This window comes from Columba livia, chromosome 13, assembly GCF_036013475.1.
Source record: "Columba livia isolate bColLiv1 breed racing homer chromosome 13, bColLiv1.pat.W.v2, whole genome shotgun sequence".
Classification (NCBI taxonomy): Eukaryota; Metazoa; Chordata; class Aves; order Columbiformes; family Columbidae; genus Columba; species Columba livia.
The window spans coordinates 10969835-10996383 of NC_088614.1; the positions used below are offsets into that span (position 1 = coordinate 10969835).

At 44.5% G+C, this 26549-nt stretch overlaps 1 protein-coding gene and 1 long non-coding RNA gene across 5 annotated transcripts; one reads left to right on the forward strand and one right to left on the reverse strand.

Moving 5' to 3' along the window:
• Nucleotides 1-4129: 4129 nt before the first annotated feature.
• Nucleotides 4130-22808, reverse strand: BBS2 (Bardet-Biedl syndrome 2). 4 transcript variants are annotated; one of them, XR_010465949.1, is made up of 17 exons: nt 22586-22808; nt 20915-21142; nt 20021-20146; nt 19671-19733; nt 18608-18685; nt 16337-16441; nt 15319-15405; nt 13901-14036; nt 11740-11879; nt 10807-10951; nt 10060-10231; nt 8278-8407; nt 7289-7420; nt 6611-6777; nt 6053-6165; nt 5211-5359; nt 4130-4566 (listed from the first exon to the last, which is right to left on the reverse strand). XR_010465949.1 is itself a non-coding variant. In XM_065028930.1 (17 exons), the coding sequence occupies exons 1-17, from the start codon at nt 22700-22702 to the stop codon at nt 4460-4462; spliced, it is 2166 nt and encodes a 721-aa protein (XP_064885002.1). In that variant the 5' UTR covers nt 22703-22808; the 3' UTR covers nt 4130-4459. The 4 variants fall into 4 exon arrangements, 2 of the variants coding, with proteins under 2 accessions (XP_064885002.1, XP_064885001.1); XM_065028930.1 differs by having other exon boundaries at nt 6640-6777; XM_065028929.1 differs by having other exon boundaries at nt 5211-5392; nt 6640-6777.
• Nucleotides 22623-24710, forward strand: LOC135575357 (uncharacterized). Its single transcript, XR_010465951.1, has 2 exons — nt 22623-22766; nt 23853-24710. It is a non-coding gene; the product is annotated as an uncharacterized LOC135575357 (long non-coding RNA).
• Nucleotides 24711-26549: the final 1839 nt, after the last annotated feature.

Genomic DNA, 26549 nt, shown 5'->3' on the forward strand with positions numbered 1-26549 from the left:
AGAGACATAGGTTTACTTTTAGCTCATCCAAGCCAGACAGTGCCAGCCATGGGCTTGCAAGGAGCTGGAGAGAGCGTGTGCACGTTATTCCTCGTGCCTCGCCTGGGTTGGGAGATGGTGGCTTTGGGTTATCTGCTGGCTCTCCAGTCCCAGGTCAGTTCCTGAAGCCCAGCACAGTGGTGCAAGGTCCCAGCTGGCAGCAGGGGAGCAGTAAGCTCAAAGCAAGGCTAGCTGCGTGGGCACAAGTGCTCTGCACCCCTCAGTGCAGCTGCAGGATGTCCTCCAGGCACAACTTCATGAAGATACAGGAGAAACAACCTTCAGCTGTGATCCTAACACACGAGGTTTGTAAAAGGAACCACTGAAGCATTAAGCTGCTGCTGTTGCTTCTAAAATGAAAGGTGTCTTGGCCCCCACTGATGCCAGAGCAAGCGGCAACCACAGCCGCTGAGCACCTGGTGTCCTGGGCTGTGCAGTGACCATGTCAGCTCAGTCCTGGACCAGGAGCAGTTGCTGTGTTCCAGCTGTTCCCTCTTGTGCTTCTGGGCAGGGAGAACAGCTGGAACGTGGTCGATGCAAGCTCCTCCTGTGAGATCTACAGCATCTTGTCTGCATTCTAACTTGTCTCCCTAAGCTGACTTCATGTGCTGCCAAGACTTTCTTGCTCAGTTTTAATCCTTCTTTGCTACTATTTTGTGCTACTTAGAAAGAAAGGGGATGACATTAGAAATAAATCCTGAAGTGAGGACAGGACTCTGAGTCATCAGTTTCTGAGGCATTCTGCTGCCTTTCTGGGAAGCAGCTATTCCTGGTGAAAAACAAGTTCTCATTCTGAGCCGCTCCAGTAGAAAAACACAAGCAACAGAAGTTTTAAAGAGGGGGAAAAAAAAAAAAGGCAAAGTTGTTTGGGCTATTTCTAACAAAGGTGACAGATACCACAGCTATTCACACTACACTCAGCAAGGCAAAGTGGGGAGTAAAATAATTAACAAAACGAAGTTACTTATTCTACTGCATCACCAACCAAAGAGTGTGCTAGGTAGATCTTGGAACAGCGTCCCAGAAGACTGGGGAGAAGCAGGGCTCCCTGCAGCTTGCTGGTTTTTAATAACAACTAACACACTAGAGGGCGTACCAGCCTCTGCTTGAGCGAGCCGTATCTGTCTGATCACACACGGAACCACCCTTCTGCCTCCGGTGATTGACATGAAGTAATTCAAGAAGCCAAATTTGCAGTTAGCATTCCAAGATTTAAATATCAACACGTCTCTGCTCTCCCATCCACCCTGTTTGGTCCCAAAAGCCAAAGGCAGCCCCAAGCATGGCTGCTACTGTGGGTACAGGGGAAAGACTACGCTCACTGATATTTCAAATGACATGAGCTACATGGGAGAGAGGGACAAGTTTCCTTTCAGATTGTACAGATAATGTGAGTCCTCTCTATAGGTGCTCCTGGTGGATACGAATCTACATTTACAATTAGGTGCAGCTGCTTGCAAAAAGTACTCTGATCATTATGGAAAGGAATATTAATATGAGATATATATTAATACATGCCCACAAATGAGTAAGCAGGACAATATAGAAAAATACAATCGAAATACAATCGGGAACAGTAAGTGAATGGAGTTGTGGAACGTGAGCAGCAGAGAACAGCAACTGTACCAGGTAAGATGGCCTCACGCAGATGATGATCAGCTCGGCTGTACAAGGATGCACGTTTCCCACCAGCTGACTGCACCTCCAACGCCTGGCATTTGATCCAGGGTACTGGCAGCTTCCAGTTACTGAAGTGCTGAGTTCTCCAAGTACTTCACAATACATTTTTCTGCATTTGGTGCTTAGCTATTTGCAAAGCAGCTGAAAATAGGAACAGTTCAATACGGAGCAAGATAAAAGCTTAGTTATAGACCAGATTAAAGGTATGGTTTTAGAATTTATAAACATGCAAAGTAGTTCTGACACCAGGTATTCAATGAATTAGTATTAATAAAGATCAGAAGCAATCCATGGGACTTTGAGAAATGGGCTAAATCAGATAGCCTGTTGTCAAGTGTCAGTTCCAATTGGTTTTAGGTTTGTTTTTTGTTTTTTTGTTTTTTTTTTTTTTTTCTCCAAACTAGAACTTTAATTAGGACACTGAAAATCACCGTTGCATAGACCTCCCTTCAGCAGGCGCTGATCCAAGCACAGTACTTCTTCAGCATATGTCCCAGGCAACAAAGGGCCCATATGAGGCAGGCTCCAGCCCAAACGGAGGTTCGGGCAGGCACTGAAGTGCCCCAGGCAGGGAGGACTGTAGTTGAGACCTGACCCCAAGTTCATGTAACAAGGTGTAGTGCCATCTAAGCAGCCTTGCCCATGCACTTTTAGCAACACAGCTCTACTAGTCTGGTTTCAGAGGTTACTCCATAGTTGACCAGCAGCTTAACCTGCTGTGACCAGTTCCCGTCCTGTACCCGAAAATGGGATCACTGGACTTTAGTCCTGGGCTGAATCATAACAGTAGGGACTGTTTGTCACTGATCTGCTGGTGCAGGTTCAGCTTACGTCAGCCAGCTGCTGCACACCAGCCAAGGGCTGCTTTATTTCAACAGGCAATTGCAAACCTGGTATCACTTCAGCTTACCGGATGTGGATTTTACATTTGGCAATGGTAAAAGTTGTTCTTACAGGAAAATAAATGACAAGCCTGTTGTCAGAAATTTAGCCAGAGGGAAGTCAGCGTTACCAGAGGTCTGGACTGTGACTGAAGGACTGACCTCACTGCCAAGAACAGAACTGGGACTGGAAGTGCCTGGTGTGTAGCCCTGAAAATCAGGCTGATGGGAAAGCTGCTTTCTGATCAGAGGCACTCTCTTATCACTGAACGGACTACGTAAATATAAGTAAGTAAGCGTTAGGATTTGAACACCAGAACAGGAGGTTGAAACAGTGGGAACAGGTACAGCAGGTGGCACAAAGCCCAGCACTTGTGCCAGGAGACTGTTCCATAATCAAGTCTTAAAGCTCGCTTGCTTAGAAAAGCACAAGTGGCTCACCAGCCCTTTGCCAAGGAGCTGGATTTGACTAACAACCAGGTTCTTAAAAGGACTGAAAGAAGCTCCTGCTGCAGATCTGAAGTGAGAGAGATCTGCGCTTTCCACAGCGCAGTTCTCCGTACTGAAGGGGCCAAAACAGCGGCAGGGGGCTGTTTTGGGGATTAAAACACATTGCAAGGATTATGTTCCCATTGAACTGATTACCTGCTCACCAGTTGCTCCGTCACGAATGCTGGGCTGCCAGCTTTAATTCAGCAGTGGCAAGTAAGAGGCAGCCCACTCACAGGACACGGATATTCCTGACAGCGCTGAGAAGCGACCCAAGAACTTTGCTTCACAGAAGCAGACTAGACTGCCCCCTCCCCACACGCATTGCAAACACTGACCAGTGCAGTGAATGGTGCAGGAGCTAGGAGCAGTGCAGCCCAACCCTCACCCTCGGCAGGATATTTTTAGCTTCTAGAAGAAATTTGCTTTGGCAAAGGTTCTAAAATATCTTTACATCTAAGATACAGCCTTATTGTAATATTTTAATCCAACTCTAAGAGATCCCACAATTAAAAAACAGGTTTGAGACGGGAGCCAAGAGATGTTTCAATACCTCCTTCTTTTGATCCCATTAAGTACTGCCAGCTCTTCATCAGTATGCACCAGCTTGAGTGTGCAGTTGTTTTTATTGTTCCTGAAATGCACCTTTGCCCACCTCAGTGTCTGCAGCTTTTTCCAGCAGTAGCACAGAAACAGCAGCTGGAAGCAAAACTTTTGGCAATCCAGGTGTGGGGAGAGTGTTGGGTATGGAACAGACTGCTTCCTACCTGCATGCATCCTGGAACTGGACAGCTTTCAAAGATCTCAAAAGCCAGCAAGGAGATGTTATCCCTTTGGTGCTTCTACTGCACTGAACTGCAGTTTACCTAGAGAGCAGCACATCCCTGCAATGAAACCCAGGATTCTCTGACACAGAGTTTAAACGCCTAGTGTGCACAGACTACGCAGCAAAACCAGAAAAGTGGTCGGTTGTTTTGTTTGTTTTTCAACAAATAAATGTAACCATACACATCTCCCCAACTAATTCAGAGCAAAAGCAGTCAAGCCAGTCTATGTTTTAATGGAGAAGGCCAATGCCTTAACTACAAAAGATACTAAAATACATAAATAAGTTACTGTAAGAAAAATAACTGTTCCAAGGTTATACCTCTGTCTTGCATAAATCTCACATCTGCACTTAAATTCTGATGCTTTCTTCACGAAGCTTGCTGTCCTTTGGCCTACGTAACAACATTTATTGTGTGATGGCTTAACTAAAGTGCTACCTTTGCAATTATTTCAGCCTATAGTGGAGGACTGAATTAACCGCTTGTCATTACTGGTCCGTTATCTGCCACTGCCCCTGTGCGACTGCTGCTCTTCCAGTCATTTTAAGAAGAGGCTGTTCCCACACACATTATCCTGAACAGCATGTTAAAGTTGTTGCTTCTTATTGCATCCCGACAAGCACTGATCACTTGTGTTTTAGGTTTGCCAACTGTAAAGAGAAAAAAGAAAAGAAGAGAGAGAACATTTCAGTTATTGAGTAAACTGGTAAAAATGCTTAGTAGGTCTAGTCTGAAAATTTAGGGGTTCTTTCAAATATTTTTTTAAACACACAATGAAGCGCCACCGTTTTTCTAACACACAAATAAAATCTTTTGTTTAAAGAAGAATTTTTGGCAGAGCTACTATAGTAGAGCTTAAAGGGCTTGTTGAAAGGGGAATGCTATAAACATATGAAAAACCACCTCCTTCCTCAAAGACCTATAGAACTAGTATAGATAAACAACCTTGCTTAAGTTAATAGTTTTTATTTTAAAGCAGAATTATAAATGAAGAACTGAAGCACTATTTAAAAACATTTTTAGAGTTGTGTTCAACAAAACTAGTGATTTTTATACCACTGCTTCAAACTGTTCTTTCTAAAACTGTGATCCCAGATGATACTGGACATTCACAGTTCACTGTCGCAGGCAACTGGCTATGACTGAGAAAGACAAGATTACTTCTACTAATATAGCTTCAGGCCAAAAATCCTGAAGTCATTAACTAACCCAGGTGGCCTCCGAGACACAGCTTATCTGCCTCACTGGGGTCCATGACTCCCTGTTCCCTCCAAACACACAAACACACACTTACCACGTAACCGCCCAGCCCTCTGGATTGCCTGATTCACAGCTTTCAGATTATTCAACAGCTCTGTATGATTGTTGCAACGAATTTTGTATTGATTTATTAAATCTCTGTTAAGATCATACAGCTCAATGTACCGTGTCTTCATGTTCTTCCTGGGGGAACAATCAGTCCAGTTATTTGAATCTCTGGGGACAAGAAAGTTATTCCTGGTTTGTCTGTATAAAGGTGCAGCAATATGTGGTTGTGATGACCACAGTTACCCACCTGCCTGCCAGCCACAAGACAACAGTCTTATCTAGACATGTTGGTTATACTCAATATTTTACTGAAAAAAAGGATCTATTTTTACAGTTACTTTATCTGGCAACCCAAATAGGAGATGCCACTTGCCCCAGTGAAAGTAACACTGCATTGGCTCAGATCTATTTTCCTGCTGCTCTTGACAGTGAAGACAAGACATCAGCAGGAGAACGCAGCAAGTCAGAGTTAAAGGACAGACACAAAGTTTCTTTCTTGGTGTTCTCAGAAGTCCACACACCAGAGACAGCTTTTACTGCTGTTTTCCCTTAATGTGTCTTTTCTAATTATCTCACCATCTCAAGGCTTCACCTGCTCTATGCTAAGCCCCCACCTCTGCACTTTCACCTTCCCCAGACTGGTTTTCCACCTAAAGAAAAAAAACAAGGCTCAAGAAGAGCTCAGCAAAGGTACCAATTCTACATCAAGAGTTGTAACTCAGCAACCTCTATATCACACAAATGGTTTTAGGTGCTCTTTTTCTGCCTGGAGAGCCAAAACTGGCCATGCTAAACCCAAACCACACAAGCTAAGCAGCAATCACTCACATGTCTCCCAGGAGTCGTGCATCTTCCGCCTGAACCAGCATGCTGCGGATGAGGTTGGAGTGTTCAGCCATGTCGGCAGTGAGCCTCTGATTCACCGCGTGGTGTTCGTCCACCTGCCCAAAGCAAACACGCATGAGAAAGAGCCCTCAGCTCTCAGGGCATACAGGTAATGGTTCAAGCTAAACCTTGGTCTGGTGTAACAGCAAATAACATCCCAATTTAAGCTACAGCATCCCTGGGACCATCCTCCTTCCCCTCAGGCCCTGATTGCCACAGTGGTACCTTGTACCCCCAGAACAGGGTGATCGGGCTGAGATACAGACCTTACACCCTGACCCAAATCCACAGCTCAATCTCCCAGATGACATCTTTATATTATTCTAAACAATAAACTGCTGGGGACCAAGGACTTTTTCCACAGAACAAACAGAATGCTGAGGGTGTCCCGTTGTCTTTGCACAGAATATACAGCAAGCCATCACTCGCTGATTTCCACAAAGAAGATAAAGCAGTTTAGAGATACTGTCATACAAATGCCCACAGTGACTGCTTAGATACCCTTTTAGAAACGCCCAATGCCTCCTCACTTTGACCAACACTTGCCGCAGCTCCTCAAAGTATGCAGGGAAATCTGCTTCCACCTGCAAATCTTCGATGGCCAGAAAAGAGGCCATTGACTGGATGATGTCACCAGCAAGATCAATATCATCTGTGTTGATGGAAATCTGTCAGACAGGAAAGAAAGCACTTCATTGCTATTCTGTAACAAAACATCTTGCAGACTCACCCAGCAGGACTGTCTTTCCAAAAGCTACTGAGGCTCAAAGCAGTTCATTCTATCAAAAGGCAAAACTGTTACATGAGCAAGCTCTACACCAATTTCAGTGGGGCTTTTATTTGGGCCTGGGGCAAAGAGGCATCTGTGCATACAGGAGCAGTGCAAAAGTTACAGGCAACCTCTGTGCCCCAAATTATGGCTCTCTGAAACTACTCTTGTGTGGGAACAAATACCTTCTACAGATCTGTAAGCTAAGCAGTCTTCTTCATTTAATAGGCCCTGGACTTTTACACACTAACAGTAAACAGACCCCAAAGTTTCCAAAAACATCCCTAAAACATGAGTATTTCCTCTGCCTTTTAATTCCCTTCATTTTCACTTCCTCATGTTGGCACCACCCTTAAGTTTCACTTGGGTACAATTAAACGCGTGTTCCCCTTGTCAACAAAGGTACTCACCTCTCCACCAGGCTTGATTTTGATGCAGAGCTGCCCTGCATTACGAAGGGAAGTAAAGCAAACCTGAAAGGGAGCGCTCTGAAACTCTGCATCCTCTGGTAGTAAAAAGCTCTGATTCAGCCACATAACAATCTTGCAAAAATAAAATAAAAAAGAGCATCAGCCATCACCTGTGTGGAAAGCCTGGAGAACCACATAATATGATTCTGCACGTGATTTGCACCAGGGCACTCCGTTCAGGGTACCCTGGAAATTTCATTTACTAAATTTCATCCCCTAAACCCATATCAGGAACTTGTTAGAATAAGGACAGTTGAATCCTTGCTCCAAAGCTGAATATATTCCTAAGAAAATCAGTTCTGGCAACCAGACAACAACCCAAGGTCAAAACATAAGCCCAGGCCTTGAGACCAGGAAAAGCCGGGAAGCAAGGCTTGGTTCTACTGCAAGAAGTTAAAGGAAAGTTTTGTTTCATCTTGTTTTTTGCCTTGACAATTTAATGCAGTAAAGGTCAGGTAAACACGGCAGAGCCATACAGTTATGAGGGAAATGACCAGCTCTAATTACTGCCATCCCACATTTCAGGTTTTTTAGAATCAAAGCTACAGGATTTCTGCTCATCTGTTGCGAAACTGAGCCGTCACCTGGGCACTGTACTGCCTTTTCTTGTTCTCTGCTCGTTTACAAAATTCATCCCTCACTACCGGGCTCCTGCTGCTGACATCCCATCAGCTGTCACTCAGTAAACAATATCTGCAACGATCCCAGGCCACTAGTTCTTGCAGGAGTTCCTGAAGCAGGGAACGCCTCAATTGAGGCATCTTTTAAAAAAGGGAAAAAACCCACTGAGTCAAGTTTAATACACAGACCCCAAAGGCCAGCAGTACAGCTCAGAGCACAATTTTTCCTTTGCTATTGCAAATCTTAAGCTAATTGTGAACCCTCCACCTTCACAGGACTGGAAAATAGGAAGCGGACCAGAAACTCACCCTTTGAGGCCTCTCATTTGTTGTACAGTTAACAAAGCTCAGGGGCTCCGTGGCCGAGTCCGGGCTGCTCAGGGCATACATGGAAAAGCGGGGAAGCTGTCTCGTCAACTCAAATACATGGAACTGTGTGCTGGAAGCAATCCAAAGGAAAAATAGAGACAGTTACTAACATACTAGGGATTCACCTACTGTATGGTTCTTTTTTAGCTGGCTACTGACATCAGCAGCTTCCAGCTGTGTAATCTGTTGCTTACTGTTTTCCAGGAAAAAACACTGGAACTTGGAAATTCCAGGCTTATCACAGCATGAGACTGAACAATTCCTCCCCATTGCTTACACTTTCCATAATCCTTCCAATGAAATATATTCTCTGGGCCAACACATTTACTATTTTACTTTCGTGACTGGATATTTTCTTTTCAGGTTCAGTGAAGTCTTATTAAAAGCAATGATGAAAGACAAATACAGAAAACATAAGGTTAATTCAGTCCCCTGTGTTCTTCCTGCAGTAGTTGACCATTTCTCAAAACACAACTCCGTGTTCAGGGAAAAGATGCTGCTTCCAGGGGTACCGTCAGTTCTAGGAGAAGTGAGCAGGAAGAAAGTTGTTTTCAAGTATATATGAAGAGATGTTTTATTTCTATGGGAAACTGGAAAAGTGTTGTCTTGAAATAAAGCATATGCTCCTTTCTATTTGCCCTGAAAACAAAGGGGTTCAGGGTTATGTTGTAGTTTGACAGACACCACTGTGCCTCCAGGCTTGCTCAAGTACTTTGTCCAAGTACTTTGAGTCAGCAATGTGCCCTGTGGCCAAAAAAGCAAATGGTGTCCTAGGGTGCATTGGGAAGAATGTGACCAGCAGGTGCAGGGAGGTTGTCCTCCCCCTCTACTTCACTCCAGTGAGGCCAGATCTTGAGTTGTGTCCAGTTCCAGGCTCCCCAGTTCAAGAAAGACAAGGAACTACTGGAGAGTCCAGCAGAGAGCTACAAAGATGATTAGGGGATTAGATTTACTGTTTCTCATGTGGAAAGGCTAAGAGTGCTGGATCTGTTCAGCCTGGAGAAGACTGAGAGGAGATCTTATCAATGCTTAGAAATATCTTAAGGGGGATGTCAAAAAGATGGACCAGACTCCTTTCAGTGGTGCTCAATGACAGGATAAGGGGCAATGGGCACAGACTGAAACATGTGAAGTTCCATCTGAATATGAGGAGAAACTTCTTTACTTTTGAGGGTGCCAGAGCCCTGAAACAGGCTGCCCAGAGAGGCTGTGGAGTCTCCTCCGGGGACATTCAAAACCCAGCTGGACGTGATCCTGTGCAATCTGCTCTGGTGAACCTGCTTTAGCAGGTGGGTTGGACTGGATGATCTCCAGAGGTCCCTTCCAACCCCAACCATTCCATGATTCAGAGCAGGCACCATTTGGGGCCAAGAGAACAGGCAGTGGTACAGCCTCTGCCTCTTTAATCCATCCCCCAGAGACCCACACTAAAGCATCCTCTGGACAAGAAATGTTCACTGCTCCTCTAAAGACAGAGCTGGAGCACAACAGGTCTCAGTGACTCCAGAGCATTTAGACTTTGTCTGGAGAACAGCTCAGTATCACGGTTGTAACAGTGTTTTTGAGAAAGCATTCCAGCTCTCCTTCCAGTAACACAGAGAAGTGGGGCACTAGGGAATTAACGGTGCACTTCCCATGGGACAAGCACGAAGCCACATCATTGTGTTTCCTGGTCACACAGTCAGCTCTGGAGACCAGCAGAGATCACAACACAAAACTCACCTGTTCCTGTAACCCACAAAGGCCTTGATGTGCAAATCCACAGGGACATCTTTGGGTGGTGTAAGGGGAACACGAACACAGCTCGAGAGGTTCTGGAGACTGGGGTGTACCACATGGCTCTCTCCTTCAAATATGCCCTCAGCAAAGATCAGCACAGCACGGATGATTGTGTCTTAGCAACAGGAAGAAAAAGCAGTTCCTAAATTAACAGCTGCCCTCTGGCAAGAAACCACCACTGTCTTCAGAATTAAGCACAGTCAATGCTTTACACCTCTCCTCTGAATTGTTAAAATACCCCTGAGGACCAATCTTACCATACCGGGAACCAATTGCATCCTCAGCATGCCTGGTGCTAAGTGAATTTGCTGTCTTGGGGTAGTTCCAGTTTCGCATATAAAGTCAGCTGAGGCCCAGCTGCAGTCATGTAACACCCTCACTAACACGGCTGCAAGTTAATGTTTAATGTCAACACAAGGAATGTTACAGGGACTATCAAGACTTGTTTCATCCAAGTTAAATGTTAATTGCCTCAGAAAATAACACATAATAAGAAACAAATCCCATCAAACTCCTCTCCCGAGACCCAAAGGAACACAGCTTGATTCAAAACTCTGTGAAGGGAAAGCAACCACAAAGTGGAAATTACAGACAATAAAGGGGAGACAGGCAAATCATCAGCTAAATATAACTAAACATTTGCATGAATTTACATAAAATAAATGTCAATGGTTACAGGTTACCACTCACCATTTGTGGTGGAAATACACAGCTCTACATGGGCAGACTGGCTGTCAGAGCCCAGATTAACCGAGAGGGCCGTCTGGAGTTGAGTATTTGCTGGAATCACACCTCTCTGCCCATCAGCTTCCTTCAACTGAGTGTTCAGTTCAGCCTGTTGCAAAACACACACCCTTCAGTATGAGAATTCCAAGATTTTCATTCAAGCAACCTAGTAAACATATGCATAAGTCAGTTCTCTTTTTTTTCAGGAAAAGGTTGTACTACAGCAATTCCCAGTCACTTCACATAGCTATGAACAGCGGCTGGATTAGGCATGGAGCTGCAGACACTTGTGCTACAATTTGTTCAAGTGCTTTATTGTTGACAGAGCTCAGCTCCGTATCCAAACTTTTATCCAGAAAAGCACTTAACATATATTCCATTTTAAGCACAAGCTTATATAATTCCATGCTTTTACTATGCTAGTCATTTACTGTTCAAATATGAGTTTGCTCTTTCCTCAGACTACTTTTGAAGCTCTTTATTTCAGCCACAAGTGTGCTTCCTACACCCTGTCAGTGCTCCCAGCCCTCACCCAATTACTTGATCCCCTCACACAATCCTCTCTGACCCCCAAGTTGGCTTATGCATTGAAAATTACAATTTGCAGTTATAAGGCAAAGCACAAGGCTGAACAGAATCCAGCTCCAAACACAACTGCTCTGGCAAGACAAAGGAGCAAGGAAAATGTTACTTATTAAAATACAAAAAGCAAGTTCTGAACTTGCACAAGGAGCAACTGGGATGCAGAAGCAGGAATCCTCAGTAGACAATCTCACTGCATCCTAACAGGTTACAGCTCTGACTTGTCAGGACGGCCTCACAACCGGCTTCCCAGATTACTCAGATTCACAGCAACAGAAAGGTGTGTTTTGGCCCCAAACATTGTCTAAGTAGTACCTTTGCATTTTCTTCATAATTTTTTAATTCCAACAGCAGATTTTGTTTCTTTTGACTAAGTTCTCGGATTTGATCCTGCTCAGCACTTGTATCCATTAGGTTTCCTTTCATCTCCTCACCTCCTGGTAGATAGCCTCGGACTGTATAGAAACAAAACACAGCCAGTTTCAGCAAAGCCTTTTACAGCCTCTTCAGAACTCTAGTTTCTGTAACAAGTTCCCTTTGTGCCATCTCAGCAGCAGACATTGATTCTGGTCTTTAGGTATACCATTCAGCTCAAAACCTGAGCACTGATTTACACCCACATAGGCTTTGACTTTCCTGGTGATAAGGACAAGAGAATTGCACACTTTAAAGGAGGTGATTTTCCAGCCTGTCTTTAAGCTGTTTTCACCTGACCAGGCAAGCACAGCACCTGGTCCTTTTGTGAGAGGATTCCAACTGAAATAATTCTTTCAGGTGCTAAGGCAAGTTTGCAATTACACAAAATTAATAACTGCGTGCCTGGATTTTTAGAGCTGGTCAGAGGAGTTGTTACTGTCTGGAAGTGACTGTAATCACTGTCAATCAGCCAGTAAACAAGATTTACTTGGATTAGTTTTTCCCCAAATCATGGGATACTTCACCCCAAGGGGTAAGACCTGTTTCCCAGTACCCAGTGGAGCACAGAGTTACAGAAATATCTCCAGCTGCCTGTGGAGACAGGAGAGCTGAAGAGAGATGAGCAAAGACACATGCCGTAAACTTCCATTTTGCTCTAGGGCTGTGTACTCTGATTGCAGCTGACAATGAAATCCAGGGACAAACATATTTTATCTAGGAAATACATGCTGCCTGACTGTGTAACCCCCATAAAAAGTTGCAGGGAACTTGAACAACATCCAGCATGCACGCTGTCCTCTGATGAAAGGACCCGTTTTATTATTTGAGTGAATCATTCATTTAAAATGAGAGCAAAACAGAAAATATACTGAAACACAGGAGAACACCTCATGTGAAAGGATGCTGGCCCCAAACAGAGCTCTAATGACAAGGACTATGAGGATGCGTTGTCCATATAACACCAACAACAGACCTATTACTATTTAGTAACACATAAACACTCCAGCCTAAAGGGATCCCCATCATGCCAAGGTTGTTTATAATGGACTCATCAGAAGAGGATGATCATGTTCAGCGATATCAACCTACACAGCTCTGCTAGCACAAGGTATCTTCAGAACTGTGCGCAACATTCCCCTTCTGTGAGCCTGGGAAAAAGGTTTATATGCTGAAGCCCAAGCACAGCAAATCCCTGCAACCTGTGATTAAGACAGGCAGCAAAACACTGTGCTATTTAACAAGGACAGGCTTTTGTTCCAAATGGGTTGTGCCAGACCTGCTTGTCTCAGGCCACTGACGCCAAGCAGTCAGATAATCACACCTGTGTCTTTCCTGGAGCCATCCTTGTGAATTCACACTGAGCTTACTTACATAATTTCTGATCATATTTGTTTCCACTCACAGTAACCAAGTCTGACTTCTTGAATGCATGGTGGGATAAATCCACCAGCTCTCCAGTTTCAGGAAAGCATTTTCCAGGAAACAAAGCACTGTTAACATCTAAAACTTCTAATATAAAACTATTCATCTTGAGGAAAAAAAAAAAAAAAACATCTAACCCGCCTGGACATGTTCCTGTGAAACCTGATCTAGGTGTTCCTGCTCCAGCAGGGGGATTGGACTAGATGATCTTTCAAGGTCCCTTCCAATCCCTGACATTCTGTGATTCTGTGAAAACACACATACTGTTAGCTCTCTTAACACCTTTTACCCACTGCAAAGCACCGAAGAACTATCACATTGAAAAAAAAAAATCATCTAAAGTAACGTTGCCTGAAGAACCACAGTCTGTACCGAATATAGTTATCTTTGCATTACTAGGATGGAACTTCTTCCATTAGGCAAATAAATTTTGATGGCTTCTTGAATCATAATGAAACACATGTTGATTATCACAGAGAAGGCCAAAATCACTCTTCCAGATAGCATAACTCAAAATTCCCTTAACTTCACACATGGCAAAGGGAATTTGGCACACAAAAATGCCTGTGGAACTAATCTGTAATGACATGCCTGATATTACTGTGTATTAAATTAATATCCTGAACAATGCTTTTACCTTCACCATCAACTGAACAGCAGATTAACTGGGTGCTCCCATCCATCCTGTAATCCCCCTCCACCACTCCTGCAATGGAGGAAGCAAAGTTGTCCTTAAAGATGACCTCCCCTGTTCGGTCACTGCGTGCATCAACCTGGAACAACAAAGAGTTCCAAGGCACAGCATGAACAGAAAAGTTAACTCCAAAATATATGCCATACTCTGAGCTGTAACCAAAAGCCAGCTCCACTCACAGAACTGCAGGTGAACCTGCAGCTCTGCTGATCAGACCAGCACACATCCAAAAAACACCATCAAGAAATGACCTCTGCACAGACTCAGAATGAACTGTTCTTCAGAAATGCTTCCTTAAGTTACAAACCAGAGGAAGGGAAGGAGGACTGCAAGTCTGCACTGGGAAGGTTATGAGCACACTAACGCAGCAGTGGTGGGACTAAACCAGAAATAATCTTAATGCAATATTTACAATCTCCTCTCTCAGCTGCAGCCCTTGTGCAGCGAATTATTTTTTTAATCCACAAATACCACAACTTTTAATTATCTTTCATTGGAGAAGAACAGAGAGGGGCCTCAGTTCCGTGCAGTGTGTCCTTGCCAAAGCACACAACCCAGCTTTACTCTTTTTAGGCGCTGGGGACTGTTTCAGACCGACAAACAGGGTAGAGACTGCCAGTGGAAAAGAACAAAGAGTAAAGCAAGGAGAGGTTCTGTCTTTAACAATGTCGTACACCTAATCCAACATAAATTACAACATATCTGGGCTCTAGACTGCCAGATTGATATGAAGTTAATTAAATTCCCCCAGGGTAATGAGAGTAATGAGCAGTGTGAAGAAAGAAGCATAACATTACCAGAAAGAAAAAAAAAAAAAAACACACAACTGGCAAGCTGTGTCCAGGAGAGATTTGGCAGCTAGAACAGACATTTCTGGCAGATGGGAATAACAAGCAACAGGCTTAAGAGACTAGGACTGAGTTGTATAGAACGCCTTTACATTAAAAAATTAACGCTCGATTAATCCTGCCAGAGTCAAGACTGACGCTGCTCTCCTGTTACATAACCATTTGAGAACATTCAGGAAACATCCCAGAGGATTATTAGCATGTGCTCAAGACACAGCTGAAGAGAGACACTCCAGAGCTCCAGGATGTGGCATATGATCTCTGCTACCATAGAAACAACTCGACACACCTTAGCAATCGACTGGGAGCTAAGCAGAGGAAGCAGCTTTTCTCTGATCTTGTTGCACTTGGCAGAGGATTCGCCAGCCAATCGAGGTTTACTGCAAGAGTTCTCCAGCACTCAGCTTTCAACAGTCTTTTAAAGTTTTTCACTGTTCTTCAGACAGCGTAACAGCCTTGTTCAAACACAGCTTCCAGACTCACAGGTCCTCATTTTCCACTGTATAAACTCACCTTCCCATTGGACCAGCCAGTGATTAACTCACACACACCATCAGAGTTCAGGTCAAATGCGTGTATGCTCATCGCGTGGTTCTTAGACTGAGGACAGAAAACAAAGAATAAATTAAGCTTGTGTATGTTTTCTAAATTACACGATTGAAACATGCAAGATGCTGGAGTCTGAGGCTACAGAGATTACAGTAAGCAATATTAAATATCTCTTAAAATGAAGTTTGAGCATCACTATCTTTAAGGTCACACGTCTGAAATCTTAGCCTTTGCATTACAAATCTAGTCCACTGCTCTCAAAGGACCTGCTCTTTCCTTTAAATACATTTTTATCCAAGCAGATTATTAGAACTCACAAAAGAACGGTATACAAAGCCAAATTCTGTAGGAAAAAAAAAAATACCAGAGCTTCAACACGGTCATAAAATGATACTATCACAGAAAACCATTAGTCTCTTCCTGCTACCTCCTAAGGAATCCTTTCCCTTATTACTGTTCTAATCTGATTTCCAATATGATTTCCCGCAGCCGCAAATTGCTCTGGATGCAAAAAATGAGCTTTGAATGTACAGAATACAAGATTAATTCAGTCTCTGCAAAACAGTTTATTATTTCAACAATACAGCCAGAGGCATTTTTTAAAAGTGAACTCAAGTTTCTGTGTTGCATCTCTGCAGCTCAAGTGACCTAGAACAGACGTTTCTGGCAGATGGGATTAACAAGCAACAGGCTTGACCCTGTGAAGCTGAAGCATCCCTAGTTGTATGGTTGTATCAGTGTCATTTAAGCCATTACCAATAATCCCAAAAGCACTGAATGAACTGACATGGTATTAATATTGCATGCATATATAAAAATGCATAGATTTTGTAAGAACAAAATTACATTAAGTGTTACGCTCACCAGAAAATTTCAAATTAATCTAAGGAGTCAGTATAACATCAGAACGACCTGAGACTAGGTACCAAATCTCCTAGCAGCCTTCAAGCTTTCAGTGATGATATTCCAACATGGGACTAACCTTAATTCTCCAGTAGCGAGCTGTCTTGTCATAAACTCCAACCGTCCCATTAGCGAGCGCATAGCCAAACCGACTGCCATACATGGGGCTGAGTGCAGTAATTGTCTTATGGGGAAAAAGGGAGAGAGAGAACACAGGAGTGAAAACTTCTGCATCTTTATGTAACAGAGAACAGACTGTACAATCTCTCTATCGTATGAACTCTACACTGATTAAATGCTAAATAAGTCTATTGTAGGAAGCATTAAGTACTGAAGCAATTGTTTTTAAAAATCAGTTTGAAATCACCAAAGGCCTTGTAGGATTTTCTCACCCAAGCTGCATTGCCAGTGTTAAGATACATCTCAGCGAAGACTGCAGAATTGCCCTCAAACTGTGTACTCTGACCAAATATTCCCTGACACAAGCAGCAGCACAACTGCTCACAGGATTCCTGCAGTCATCAGCACTAACATATTATAATTGAAAACCTACTCCAAACACACGACATTCCTTAAAGCTTCAGGACCTGAGGATGCCAAGGAGTTCAACTTTACATGGGTTTGGAAAGCCTTAGAGAACTTATTGGTAGAAAATTTTTGCCCCAGATTAATGAGATAAAAATTAACAGCTCCGATCAGAACACCAGTTTAGGTATTACTTGAATAACTAACTGCTCCAGGGAAAAACCCAAGAGTCGTAACTCAGCCTGTTTCTCACTCCTTTTAAGACCCATTACCTTACAATTTTTCATTTTGCTGAGACTCTCAGTGCTTGGAAATGCAGTTTTTTTCCACACACTAAACTAGACATTTTCATGTCAGGAGGAACAACAGCAATTGTCTGTGTGGTCTTCTATACAACGCAGCACAGGAAATGTCCTTATATTAAATCCTTCATTAATTGCTTAAGCTCAGCTGACTGTGCTCCTTGATTTTTTTACCATTAAATATGGCTTCCAAACCCTCTACCCTTCCATCTGACAGATCTTTTACAAAGCCTTTCCCAAGTATCAAAACCCTTTAAATTTCAACCACCCAGTAAGGAGAGGAGATGGCAGCAACAGTCAGAAACTCACAAAGGCAACAACACTTCCTTTAAACCCTGGTTATCATTTATAAATCCAAGAATCACAACAGTCTACGGTTTCAGTTTCACCAAACTGATTAAACACAGAACATGCAAATTATTCAAGTCTTCCAAAACAAGCACAACGTATAAAGCCATTGTTCCTTGAATTTACTTTCCCAAAAGCAAAGGTTTAGGTGAGCTCAGTCTCTCTAAATTAGAACAGTAGGATTGTAACAAGCCTCTAAAGACTCTGCAGGTCTGAATTTAAAACAATTCTACAATGGATCTCAAAGTAAATCATACAAGAGAGTGACAGACTTCCCTCTAACTAGAAATCACAATATGACTCTAGACTGGCTACTGTACAGACAGCAGAACTTATTATAGGCTCAGTTCTAATTCTAGCTACAGCAAGAGCTTCCTTTTCCAGAACACTCCTGTATTTAATAGCTCTTCCTAAGTGGTTTAATAGCTAACTAAGCCTTTTAGTCCCAACTTGGGCCAGGGGAGACCTCAGATCTCCAAGGACAAAGGTCTGTAGTGTGTCCTTACACTACCCTGGGCCCAGAAGGCTCATGAGAAGGCTAAGAAAACTCCTAAATGCAATGATAAGGGTATTTTTCTCCAAGTACCTAAAATTTAACAATGGGGATCTCTCAGTTCTTAAACTAAAAAGCAACTCTCCTGGAAAACCTACATGCCCCATATTTTACTTTAGGCACTACAAAGGTGCAGCTCTGTTGATACAGCCAGTATGTAACTCTAACTGCAATATAAACCCCTTGTTTTGCCTGGGCAACCCCCTCTGCCCTGCCATGCACTGTCTGGATACACACAGGAGCAAGTTATTTCATCATGATCGTGTTAACACATTTGAGGAAAACTGTAGAGGATATTCTTCTGCTCAGAATGCACTGAGAGCTTCAGTCACAATCCAGTAAGCATCATCACCTTTGGACAGGGCCCTAACTTTCAGTCAAGCAATAGTTAACTCTTTTCAACCTGGTGAAGGATTTGTACATAAAGGAAGCAAAAAAGCCCATCTATAGTGAAAGACACTATGAAACTCTAACTTTCGCAGCTCTAGTAGAATACATGCTGTGCCAAATAGTTAAGTAACTATTTGGCTACACAATATATTTGAACCAGAGAAGCTTTACAGTACGCAATACTTTCAGCTCCATCAGCAATTACAATAAACAATAGCTCAAATCAATTTACCTCTGTCTCTGACATCTCTGCTACAATTTCATCTTCTTTAAACACCCGGATGTCAAAATCTTCAGAGCCAACAAGAAGCTAAAAAAAAAAAGAAAAAGGTCTACCTTAAGAATAGTTATTCAGGCTAAAGAAATAAAAAGGACATTCTCCAGGACCCAGAGGGCAAATAAATATTGCAAGTCCGGCGATGAAGAGGTTTTAACAACTGTGTGAAGAGCTGCAAATGGAACAAAAAAAAAATCTTGTCAAGACAAGATTTCAGAAGTCTCCCATTGATCGAGTATTAGTTATACCTTTTCCTGCCAAGCCAGACTGTACAAAAGCATAGTAAAATATCTGGGGTAGGAATGAGAAAAGACACTTTGGAACATCAGGGCCATGCTCCTTTCTTACTGTAAAACATTCGGTGTTATAATTTGTAACTACAATTATACACACCAAAAATATTACATTGCCTGCAGGAGACCTGCAGCTCAGTTCTGACTTGTGCTACGTGGGCTCAGAGAAACACCAACTCCCAGTTACTGGCCTGTGAACAAACAGTGGGAGAAAAATCATCGCGTAGCACTGAACATTCCTCATTTAATACAACTCAAACCATCACTGCTCCCCCAAACTAAAGGGTGGCTGCCATGACTGCAAAGCATGGGTAGAATGGGCTTCAACCTGATGTAAACCATTATACAAATAGGACATCAGCACTGAATTGGGTCTTCTGCATTCTCATTCCTTATCCTTTCTTACACCTTAGTTCTTTTCCTATTTCCTAGCTGAGCAGGTAGAATCGATTCACCAAAGCAAGGCAGTAATGCTGTAAAGACCCCAGATACACCTAATTTTACACACTTCAAATAGTGCCAGAGACCAGTGCTGCTCCCTGCACATGGACTGATCATTTGTGCAGATCTTTGCCGGATTAGAGCCTGAAAAAGGCACAACTTCCACACAAAGATCACTTTAGCTGGTAATATAAGGCACTCATATTTGATAACCCATTTTTTAAATTATAATTTCACTACAACACCATGAAAGCAGTTGAAATCACATGTAAATGGTTACAAACCTCAGTTTTGCCATCACCATCAAAGTCACACAGTGCTAATGAACGAACGTTGTCTCCTGTAACCTAAAGAAAGACAGACAATCCTCAGTACAGATGATAGCTGTCAGAAGCTGAAGTATTTTCATGATCTCAACTGCAACACAACAATGAACACAGTCAACACTCAAGCAGTATCTGTGTGCACTGAATACATGATCAAAACACTTCATCTAAGGTCCGAGATAAATCAAGAAATATCTGATCTGTTTGACAACCAAACTAGTATTTATCATATAAAAAAAAAATCAAGGGGAATTAGTGCCATTGAAAGAACCTTGTAATAACATCAAAAGCACTATGCATAGCCTTACCGTCCAAAAAAGGTCATTTCCTTCATAATCAAAGCCCTGCAGGGCACAGTTTCCACCAATAATAGCAAGTGGAGATGAAATATCTCCCAGTTTTCCAAGAACTATTGCATTGGCTCCATCTGTAACCTACAGAGAAACATTAAAGAAACATGGCAGAGAATGAGACATCGGAGCACATATATCAAAAAGAGAGCTCCCAACATTATCATGTTTGTCTCCTCCCTAATGGTGCCGAAGCCTTACAATAAAATCTGTGTGTGCAGACCCCCTCCTCCTCATAAATCCAGTTATAGTGGCGTAACCATAAGGCAAAGCAAAACTGACAATAACCATTTCTCAAACGGGCTAAAAATAAATGATACATGAAGTCAGGCCAACAGGTTATAAAGTAAAAAATAAGTTATTATGACTCGTTACGCACACGTTGACAATTAACCTCTTACTACATGCTGAAAAGTCATACTGTTAAATAAATCAAATGCCGTTTCAAGTTTTTGCCATTAGTCTCTGCTTCCTTGACAAAAGCCACGATTCCTACCATTGCCAAGAACTGTAACTTGGATAGATTAGGGTGAAAAAGCTTCACCAGTGAAAATCGGTTTAATTGAGCTCTGAATGCCTATTAAATCTATTAAATTTTGTCTTGCTAGGTGACGTGTGACATATTATGAAAAGTTTTCTCGTACATGCATACACAGACATACATCACGCCCACACTTAACTTTTTTAAAAAATACTCCAGATATTCTAAAGGCAAAATATTCTGAATACAGTAATAACTAACACAAAGAACAGAAGCATAACTGACAAAGTAACATAAAACTGTGGTCTTTAGAATGGAAAGAAAAAGAAAACGAAGATCCTAAATAAAAGCAGACAGTTAAATTAACTTGCCTCTCTATAAAACAAATCTGAGTTATTATATACATCGTAAGCCAATAAATTAGTCTGTGTTCCAACCAGAAGACAATCATAACCAAGCTGAGGGTTCAGCACTCCCGAAGCCAGAGAAGTGATCCCTTGATTAATGTTGAGAAGCGAAATATCAGAATCTTGGTTACTTTGCACCATTCGGTTTGTGCTTGTTCTCTGCCCACGGGCATGAGGATTATGAACAAAAACCTGTAGAAACAGAGATACGCATATAAATATTATTAAATATTATATATGTGTTTGTACACAAACATTAAGGACTATCGTTTGGATAATAACTATGATGAGGAAGAAGGGTTTGTCCTCAACAAAAGTGAGGACAAAAGACTGGGGTTTTTGCTGACACTACTGTTTCTGACAGTTATCCATTAGTTTTAAATGATAACCACAAAAAGGGAAATGGCAGGAAAACCCTGCTCCAGCCAGTGGAGTTCTGCCACCTTTGTTTTGTTTCTGAAAATCGCAGCTGACAAGTCTACGGAGTAAGACAAAAAAGCCAACCAAAGAATGCAACAACAAATCAAACAAATTCTATCCAGCTGGTGTGTTACCAAAAAACCCAAACATTAGGACCATTTAGGACCATTTACCTGGTACCTATCTGTAATTTCTATCTGTAGGTGAACATGGTTAATTTAGAAAAGGGCCTGCAATATTGATGATTTTATTCTCACTCTGACCAATATTTAGTCACTGTAACTGTTTGAAGCAGTCAGGAGACCACAGGATAATACACTTAATAGCTTTTGCTTTATGTCTGTAGAGCCTGTGTCTTGAGCAAGCCCTTGTTCTATGCTGCTCCTAAAGGCTCTGAAATCAAATTAATAATGCTGAGAAACACCACAGATGAACCACATTTGTATTTACAGCAACCTCTGTGGGCTTATGTTTGAACCTGTTTTGTTTATTAGTTTAGTTGTATTTAACCCTCTTTTGTTTGTATTTCAAACTCAAACAGAGCACACACAACGTTTTCTGTTCCCACAAGGATCATTTATAGAAACCTCAGCACCGTCTCCTTTATCAGCACCAAGCTAAGTCCATAACAACACAAAGCCTCGCTGCTGTAACCGAGAGCGGTGCAACAAAACGTATGGCTTGAAAAAAACCCATTGTCCGCTAGAAAACGGTAAAGTTTCCTTAGCGACTTGAGTTACCAGCTATTAATTTCTGCGAACCCCCTGCCAGCACGCAGCAGAGCTGGCCTGCCCCGTCCCCAGGACTGCGGACAGCCCCGCTGTCCCCGCCTCGGCCCCGGGCCCCGCACGGGGGAGCAGCAGCGAGACCCGCTCCCCTGCGAGGCCTTCGGCGCTTGGCAGGGCCCGGTCAGGCCTCCACACGCTGCTCTGCAGCGGACACCAGCTCGGCACCGGGGCTGTTCGGCACAGCCGAAACCCGAGGCCGGCCGCGACCTCTGCGACACGCCGAGAGCCGCGGGCCCCTCCGAGCGCCGGGCCTGCGGCGGGAGAGCGCCCGCCTGGGTGCCCCAAGAGGCGGGAGAAGCCTCGGTGGCCCCAAGAAGGGCCCTTCCCCCTCAGCTGAGCGGGCGCACGGAGCCCTCCGCCCTGCCCGGCCGCGGCCCGGCCCCGTGAGAGGAGGCGGGCAGGACGGCGGGCCGCACCGCCCCGTTACCTTGCCCGCCTGCGTGGCGGCCGCCAGGCAGGGGTGCGTCCCATCGAACCGGCCCAGCGCCACCATGCGGGGCAGGATCTTGTGGTTGAGCTTCAGCGTGAACACGGGCACCAGCATCACGGCGGAGAGGCCGGGCCGGGCCGCGGGGCCCGCCGCTACACGGGGCCTCCACCGGCACCGGGCACCGCCCCGCTCGCGCACGGCCCCGCTGCGTCACTAGGAGGGGAGGGGGTCGCGGAGGATAGGGGCGGGGTCGTGGCGCAGAGGGGCGGGGCCTCGGCAGAGAGGGGCGGGGCGTGGTGCGGCACCTGGGATGGCTGCTGTGGGACCCGGGCGGCAGTTGGGGCAAACAGGGGGGCAGCTGGGGTGTGGGATGGAGGGGTGGGGGCAGCAGGGGGAACTGGGCTGTGGGACTGGGGAGGGCAGTTGCAAAGGTCAGGGGAGCTGAGGGACAACTGGGGGCACTGGGGGGCGTCTGGGAGGCAGCTGGGGTGTGGGCCTGGAGACTCTGGATGCGTGGGGCATTTGGTGGGGCTGAGGGGCAATTGGAGGTGTAGGACTGGGGGAAGCATTTGCAGAGGTCAAGGGAGGTGGGAGAGCAACTGGAGGAACTGGAGGGCAAGGGGGGTAGCTGGGAGCAGGACAGCAGATGTCATTGTCCCCTGGGCAGCAGCAGCGGTCCCCAACGCCTGCACCACCTTCCCAGTCCTGGCTCCCCTGCGGGGTCAGCACCCAGTTGAGGCCAAGAGGTGTCCCCTCCCTGTCCCCAGCCCCCCACCTCATCCTAATGCTGCTTCTCTCGGCATCGCTCACACCTTCGCCAGTAGCCTGGTACTCAGTTTTAAACCAAGACAATCTGGAACCGACATGCAGGAAGCCAACAAAGCCAAACCTCATGTTCAAACGCTCTGTGCTGCCTGTGAGAAAGGAACCTCAAAGTATTGGTGCTGCTGTTCGTTGGGCTTATGCACCACTTTGTACAGAGTCCAGCCGCCGCGGTGCCAGGAGGAGGTTGAAAATGTCAGGGAGGTGGAGGACAAAACCTGCCAAGCCACAGCATAAACACTAATGCTTGTCCCCATCCCAGTGTGGATTTTGGTATCCAGACCCTTACGGGTCTCCAGGGTCCCTCCTCCCAGCAGTGACCACTCCCTACCCATCCACAGGCTGGATGGAGAAACCCCAGCTCAAGGTCATGGCTTTAGACATTCTTAAGTTCTTAAATTATTTTGAGTTTAAGAAATAATTGTAACACAATAACTTTCAGGAGTGCTGTAAATATGCCACCCTCTCTGACCAGCACCTGAATCAGCACCTGCGATCCACTGGCATCATCCATCACCCCCATCCCAGCAAGAGGCAGGTTTGGAAAAGGAGGCGCTGGGACAACAGCCTTTCCCTGCAGAGGCCACCAGATTGAGGCAAAGCTTCATTTATTTCTAGGAAAGCTGGCAGACGCATTCGGGTTGGCATTCACTTGTGCATCAGCCAAGCCCCGGCCGGCAGCGGTGTCCCTGCCCTGCATACGAAGGAGAGCTCTCAAAGGCAGCGCTTGAGGAGAGATCATGCGACTCAACGTGACAACCACCTTTTAATCTTTTTTTACAATTGTTTTTACCAATTTTTTCTGGAAGCTCTATCAATGTACCATTATACTTGTGCATAACAAGGCAGCAGTCACATGCGGCATATGAAAGAGGGTTTTTTTTTTCCTTTGTGGATCTACTTTTGGGCGAGCGCAGGTCTCAGTGCCAGCCTTGCAGTGAGTCTCCTCTCCTGGGTTCTGTTTTGGATATTGGAACACAAAGGCAAAGCACCAGCGTGAACTCAGGCAACAGGGTGTTTGCTCGAACCCAGCAAATCCTGCTGCACTCCCGGCAAAAATCCCCAGTTCCCTTCCCAGCAGCACCAAGCGTTGATCTGCCAGGCTCTGCAAACCTGACTGAGCAAAACAGGGAAAAAACTACACTCAGAGCTTTTTATAGTAAATTTGCAGCCAGATGAAAATACCAGCTTCTTGCTAAATATGCATGATCTGGATTGTAAATATTGTTTTGCATCTGTAATTATGGTATTGGGTTTAGTGTGTCTGCAAGATGGTTAAATTACACTGCCTGTTACAGCTGCCACTTTGAATTTGCTGGCTCTGAAACCCTTAAAATTGAAATAATGACTTAGCACTCATTTCCCTTCGTTTGAAAGGCCTGACGTCTATATTATATGTACAGCATCTAGTCCTGAGTTCTGCAACTGCCCCACTCACGTCACAGCCGTCCAGCTGTGCTCGGGACAGGGCTCCTTCCCTTTTCCCATCTTTATCACAGGGGAAATCCCATAAAATCCTTGCTGAGCACCCAGAAAGAGCACCAGGGTATTGCTGCTGCACAGCTGGGGCTGCAGTTCAGCTGTGGTGGGTGCAGCTGCACTCAGGGGGTGATTTGGCTGTGTCATCAGGGCAGGAGTCTCAATATCCAGCAAGAGATCATGGTCATCATCCTTCCTGCATGACCCCAGAGCTGCTCTGCACAACCTGAGCAAGGCCATGCCCTATGACGAGTGTTTGCTCTTTTCTAGCTCCTGGGGATATATATATATATATATATATACACATAAACACACATATGTATAAATAATATCATAATATAATATGTTGAATTTTGACTTGATGTTCCTTATGAGTCCCTTCCAATTTGAGATATTCTAAGATTCTATGAGTATAATTTATTGAAATGTTACATACACAAGATAGACTAGACTAGACTAGACTAGAACCACGCTTGGTCACGGGCTTTCTAGGCAGGTTGCACAGAGAATCTGGCAATGATGGCACAACAGGTATGAGGACCATACCCACCCAGGAGCTGTTTCTTGGCAAAGACTTAAAGACTTCAAATCTAACTGAAAATTCACGATGCCCTTATTTGCCTGGCAGGGGATCCTACTGCTTGGTCTTCCCAGTGAGATGCTAAACCCTGAGGAGCACTTAGATACTGAGCTTAGGAAAAAATTGGCAAAAACAACTATCCCCAGCCCTCGAGGAGGGGATAATATGGCTGGAGGGACTGGGGAGGGGTGAGCAATAGCATCTGCGCTCCTAAATACTTTTTAAATTGAAGACTGAGCCTGTCTGAGCAGCAGCAAAACAGCTTTGCTATCTGCAGGGGCTTTTCTCTTTCCACATCCCAGGTTTACTGCCTGAGACAGAGCGGAGCTTCTCCCCATTTCCCATGCACGTCCCTGGGATGGGATGGGAGATGCCTTCCGATGCGGGTGAGAAGAGCCGCTGTGCTGGCGCAGCAGCTGTGTGAATCATTCCAGGATAGACAACCATGATCTCTGGATCTCAGGAGCAGGGCTATGAATACATCAAGGAAAATATCACATCCTTTTATTTCACACCTTTATACCAAGGGGGCTGGTGTTTTCTTTACAAGCTCAGACAAGTGCCTACTCGACATCCTAGGGGATTACTCATCCCCTACACTCTTGGCTTCTAATTAGCAGCTAAAAGGGAATAAAATAATTAAATATGCCCAAGGTAACGATACTTGGAAACTCCAGGTCACGTTTCAGCCGCAGGAGGTGGCAAGTAGTTGGAGCAGGTGAGTTTGAAGTCTGTGGGAACCTGAAAGACACAAAGGGAAGGGAGATGTAGGGGAAATAAAAACAAGAGAAAGAAGAAAATCCAAATTGTACACTGGGAAAGCACTACGTTTATGAGCAAAAGTGATGACAAGAGTTAAAGTGATGCTTAAAGCTTGTCTGTGCAGGTGCCAGCAGTGCTGGGCAAGGTGGGGGACATTTGGGGACCCCATTTCCCAGGAGGGTCTGCAGGGATACGGGGGAACCCCTGACCCACCAGTACCCTGCTCTCACTGGTGGGGGACAAGGTAAATGTGAACCCTTTTTTTTGCCAGCCAAAGTTTAGTCCATCTTCCCCCCTTTCTTCCCCTTGGGGGCTGCA